Genomic DNA, 5753 nt, shown 5'->3' on the forward strand with positions numbered 1-5753 from the left:
CAATTCCGCATACGGCAGCGGGGTGGAGAACGAATACAAATCCCTATTATCCCCACTAACATTGCCTATGCAGCATGGGAATCCCGTGTCCCGGATCCAGTAGAGTCAGAACCCGTCCTGCAAGATATTCCAGGAGCAGGTGACATGGATGGTCAGCCAGTTAATGGTCCGCGGCACACACATGCTGATGGAGATATTACAGGATTGGCAGATATACGGGTTGCGTATCCATTACAACACCATAATCCCCAGGCATGTGACATGGATATAACCGGACCGATTGTTATACAAACATATCCAGTTCACCATAGGCGATTTCCAGGGGTTCGTGCATGGATTGACCAGGATAACCCGGCAGATATTATGCCGGGAATTGATATTTGGCAAGACTCCTGCCATTCTGTAGCACGTGTTATATGACAATCCCACACAGAGCACTGTAGAATAGAGCTTTTTGCAGGATCAACACACCCAATAGCCAGTGGAGGGCCCACAGTGGATCATAGAGCGAGTCCAGGCTGAGCCTAACTAGCCCACAACTATGCTATACCCGCTAATCCAGGTTCAAAAAGACGGGCGCTAATTGGCTGTCATATTTAGGGTTTAAGTACAGGTTTTCCAAACATTTGGAGAACAAGTTTTCCATAAAAGATGGACTAGTTAATATCAAATTTTAGACAGTTACTTTAACTGCCCTAAATTATATTTGGTTCGCTTTGGAGATTAAATATCTGTAATTTGAAGATATGGTGATAGTCAGAAGTTGCCTATATTAAACAGTTGCGGGTTTGTTGGGGTACCGGGTAGGTGCCGATCAGCAGCGGGCAACTATCACCAGCTGTAATATGATTATATGGCAGGACTGTCAAACAAATCCATACAATTTTATTAACTAATTCTATTATAAAGAGAGCAATGTATCCAGTATCTGTATTGAATATAATCCAGTAAACAAGTGTCCCCGTTCTATCCATTTAATTTAGGCCCAATGCCCACCACTGATTATGAAACATTAGGGTTTCACACAATATCTTTATAGTTCAGTAAGTTAACAAGTCATTATTGTCCCGCGACAGATCAGGAGTAATATTAGCAGCAATTAAGATCATATATTTATTTAACTATTCTATATCCCATTATTTCATGTTTTCCATTTCCCGTGTATTCCCATCTATTCCCATATCCACATCATCAATCCACCATCCACCCACATCAAGAGAACCCCGCCATAGAAGGCCGTGAATATTAATTATTCCAAAAGCTGGAAGAGTTGCCTATTATTATTTACTGATCATATCAGCATGGTGTGTGGCCCCCTGAGATTATTCATCATTTAAAAAGCAATGCCCATCGCATGAAATATGCTGATACTGTCCAGATCCACAACGCGGTGCAGCAGTGGGAGGGAATTACCCAGCAGCCTGATACAGTAGTGATTCCACACCACGTGGATCAGGCATTGCCCGGGTTGCCCATATATCCTGATGGCATGTTATGCTAACAGGATTATTCCTGATATCAATATATCAGCCGGAGCGTTTACAGCATGCAGAACTATTGGCAGAGTGTCCATGGATAGTCCTGGTTTCCCCGAGGCAGCTGTATTCGCCGGGAGCAACATATCTAGCAAGAGGCTGAGTTACGGCAGTCATATATTATTGTCACATGCCAGCAGATATTTCTATCGCGGACCGGATCACATTTTATCTATGTGCAGGCGGCAAGGGCCGAGGAGCTATTGATTCCCATGGACACAGCAGATATTGACGCGGCTGTGGGTGAGATCATGACCGCGTGGGAAGAGGCCGAGACTGAGAAAGCCCAGTAGACTGTCCAAGCTGTAGAAATCACTGATACCAATCCATGGTTACAGGTGACTGGATGGACCCAGTATTTACAGGATATTGCCTTTCAGGATATATTGAACAGCATGGACCCACCTGACCCTGAGTCCATAGACCCCATTGAGCAGGGGATCCGCCGGTTGTGGGACACCATAGAGCAGGTGGTGCACAAGAGCCAGCGGACGGTGGACCACAGTGGCCAGGCTATTTGCATCGAGGCAGTACGGTCCGAGACCGGGCAGACCCCGTATCAGCCATTGCAGATATACATGGATGCAGAGAGCATTATCAAGCATGTCCAGCTGTAGCAGCAGATTATGGTATTTATCGCCCGCACGCAGGCCCCGCATACATGGAAGAGTCCATTGTATAGTATGACATCCCGGCAGCGGAAGAAGTAGCGGCAGTTGTGGCAGTTGGCTATCTAACCTGATCCCGAGCTGATGGAATCCCGCTATCCCAAGGAGGTTCTGTGGGAGATAAGTTGGATAGAGGGTGTATATTTAGATTTTTACATCAAGTTATTGAACTAGCGGCCATACAGCCACGAGTATAAGAGCGTATTGGTATATACTATGGCAGTATTGGGCCGGGAACCCAATAGATGGCAGATCCCTAAGATGTATCCCCCTGTGTTGTCCCGGGTGATCAAGGTCACCCGCATAATGATTATGCAAAAGGCATTATAGTTAGATCCATACCCTGAGAAGATTATTGCCATGTGGTGCAAGGAGGGCTATTGTGCGGATTAGATGTTAAACAGTGCTGATGATATATTAGCTGAGATTTATACTGATAAAGGATATAGCAGCAGTAAGGAGTCCCGGTGGATATCTCTATCATCCCTGCCCACATCCCCAATAGCCCGCGGGGACCCCCCACTGATCACCGATATCCCCAGCGGGGCCCCATCCCGTCCGAAGATGTTCCAGGAACAGATACAGTGGATAGTGCAGCGGTTCATGGTCCGCGGGACCCATGGCCCGATGTAGACATTACAGGATTGGCGGATATTTGGGTTGCGGATCCATTACAACACCACATCCCCCGGCCATGTGATGTGGATGCACCGGGACCAGTTGTTGTACCAGCATATCCAGTTCATGATAGGCGATTTCCGCGGCATGGTGCATGGATTAGTAGGGGCCATACAGGAGATTTTGTGCGAGTTATTGTATATAAAGCGCCAGGAGGCCATGCCCGCCATCCTGTAGCAGGGATTGTATAATGATCCCATCCAGGGTAAGGCAGGGTGGAATTTTTTGCAGGATTCCCACATGTCATGGCCCGTGGTAGGGCGGTCATACATGATCCAGCGGGTGCGGGCCAAGCTGTCCGTGCAGGTACAGTTCACGGTCCACTGCCAGCCCCGGCGATTGCATGCCCCCGCGGTCATGCGATATTTGCACTGGGTCACGCAGTTCAAGGAGAAGTTGGCCGTGTTGATCCATATGGTGGCCGGGTAGCCCAGCCGGGCCCCCGAGTTGTTAAGCATCCAGCACAGCAATACAGAGACTAACTGACGGCGGAATATATATATTGAAGACAGGATGGTCACATTGGTCACTGCATACCATAAGGGATTTTATGCTAGCAATAATATGAAGATCATTCACTGATATATGCTGCAGGAGATAGGGGAGTTGATTGTATAGTATTTATGATTGGTATTGCTATTTGTCTAGCAGCTCGAGGCGTGGTACTGCTGTCAGATATCCTCCAGGTCCAGCCCCTGGGGCGCGAAGGCCCGCGAGGCGCATATATAGAGCCCTGATCCCAGCACGCAGCGGGTGTGGATATCAGAGCAGTTCCATAAGATGTTGAAGCGTGAGACCAGTACACGGTTAGGCCAGGCCATCAACATTGCCGTGTACTGGGACATTGCCATTAGGATCAGCTGGCAGTTCATGCGGCCGTCCAGCGCGTTTGCCAGCAACATGCAGGAGGAGCAGAAATTGGCGGCGGCCGCATTGAACGCGGACACAGAGAATGGCATAGATAAGAAGCAGTGGATAAGCTATATTACTAATTTGCAGGCAGTGTATTCATTATATTTAGCGGGGATGGTGTACGCGCGCGGCATCATGGAGCAGGCCGGCACCACTGAGCACCGCCAGGCCATATTTTAATTGTCCAGTATTGATTGGCACCAGTTTTTAGGGTTCACATCCGCCGCGGTGTTGGGGCCCGGGATCAGCAAGCACAAGCAATCCCCGTGGGAGGATAAGGCCGAGAAGGACCGGACCATGCAGCAGCACTGGTTAAATATTATGGACATGCGCACCGCGTTGCAGCGGATAACCGGGTCCGAGATAATTCAGTTCCGCGGTATACAGGCCCCTGCATTGCGGGCAATCCAGGATGGTGAGAGCCCCGTGGTGGCAGTGATGCCTACCGGGGGGGGCAAGAGTATGTTGTTCATATTACCCGTATTCGCGGAGCCCGGGGGCGTGATAATTATAGTAATCCCATTGATATTATTGCGTCAGGATATAATCTGGCGGTGCCAGGCATTGGGCATATTATATGTATCGTGGAAGAGCTGTCGGCTGCTAGACAAGGCCACAATTATATTGGTCACACCCGAGTCCGCCATGACTGAGGATTTTCAGACATTCATTAACTGATTGCACTAGACCCGGCAATTGGACCGGATTGTGATCAACAAGTGCCACATGATATTGAATGACCAGAAGGATTTCCGGCCTGAGTTACGGCAGTTAGGCCAGTTAAACCATGCCTGTATATAGATAGTGTTGTTGACCGCCACGTTGCCCCCCCGGTTGGAGACCCCATTGTTCCGTTGGATGGGTTACACCCGGGAGCAGGTAAGCATGTTCCGGGCGTGGACCAGCCATCCTAATATAGTATATCGGGTGTGGCAGCCTGTGGTCCCCTGTCCGGCGGCTGTGTGGTTTGAGACCGAATCTGTGGTGGCATTCATCCGGGAGCGGATCCAGCGGGCCAGCAGCGGAAAGGTAATCATATATAGCCATGCAGTAAGCCATATCACGGGCATTGCCCGGGTATTGGAATGTGAAGTGTATTACAGCCAGCAGATTAATAAGCTATCTATATTGCACTGGTTTACATAGAGAGAGACCACAGTGATTGCTGCCACCAGTGTATTAGGGATAGGAGTAGACATTCCCGATATCCGCAGTATTATCCACATTGGGATGCCGCGGACATTGTTGGATTATGCACAGGAGAGTAGACAAGCCGGCCGCGATGGTCACTGCAGTGAGGCTATCATTATCCAACCTGCTGGGATGACCCCCTGCGTGTCTCCCGAGGCCGAGGATGCCGCCTATTACAAGTTGGTCCAAGAATATATGGATGTAGTGGCGGGTGTGGGATGCTGACAGTATATATTGGATAAATATTTAGATGAGACTGTGGATAGATATTATCAACAGCAGTGCCGGGATGTCAATGTTGATGAGATCCCGTGTGATGGATGCGATCCCGATTGGGCAGCGCAGGAATCCAGGGTTTCTCCCAGGGTAATTGAGGGGGATGATGAGACCAGTTCCAGTCCCTCTAGTGAAGCCTCATCACCGCGGGTTGTCCCGTTACCCACTGTTCCCCCCAGGGCCCATCACGAGACTGTCTCCCAGGCCATAGACTGTGCCGATCACACGTCCTGTCCTGAACCATTATCCCGCCCGGAGGAGAGATCACAGGATGGTAGGGCACTGGTTAGCATCCAGGAATGGCAGTAACAGCACGTGCAGATCCAGTGGCAAGCGGCCCCCAAGATCCAGCAGCGGGAGCATAATTCCCAGCAACAGTTGAACAAGGAGTTTATTGAAGGAGAGGCCGGGCAGTGGATCCAGCAGTGTTATATATATATCATGGCTGGCTGGGAACAGCATGAGCATGAGTTGATATTTTGTCAGGAACCCT

The 5753-nt window shown here is 49.4% G+C and overlaps 2 protein-coding genes across 2 annotated transcripts; both read left to right on the plus strand.

The window, feature by feature from the left end:
• Positions 1-1747: 1747 nt before the first annotated feature.
• BDW43DRAFT_317430 (uncharacterized protein) lies at positions 1748-2152 on the plus strand (the record flags this gene model as incomplete). Its single annotated transcript, XM_032048538.1, has 2 exons — positions 1748-1774; positions 1829-2152. 2 exons carry the CDS (start codon positions 1748-1750, stop codon positions 2150-2152), a joined length of 351 nt encoding a protein of 116 aa, XP_031893655.1.
• Positions 2153-3121: 969 nt separating this feature from the next.
• BDW43DRAFT_305065 (uncharacterized protein) lies at positions 3122-4939 on the plus strand (the record flags this gene model as incomplete). Its single annotated transcript, XM_032045727.1, has 4 exons — positions 3122-3187; positions 3611-3885; positions 3982-4420; positions 4595-4939. 4 exons carry the CDS (start codon positions 3122-3124, stop codon positions 4937-4939), a joined length of 1125 nt encoding a protein of 374 aa, XP_031893656.1.
• Between the last annotated feature and the right edge of the window lie 814 nt (positions 4940-5753).

This window comes from Aspergillus alliaceus (genome assembly GCF_009176365.1).
Source record: "Aspergillus alliaceus strain CBS 536.65 unplaced genomic scaffold BDW43scaffold_138, whole genome shotgun sequence".
In the NCBI taxonomy this organism is placed as follows: Eukaryota; Fungi; Ascomycota; class Eurotiomycetes; order Eurotiales; family Aspergillaceae; genus Aspergillus; species Aspergillus alliaceus.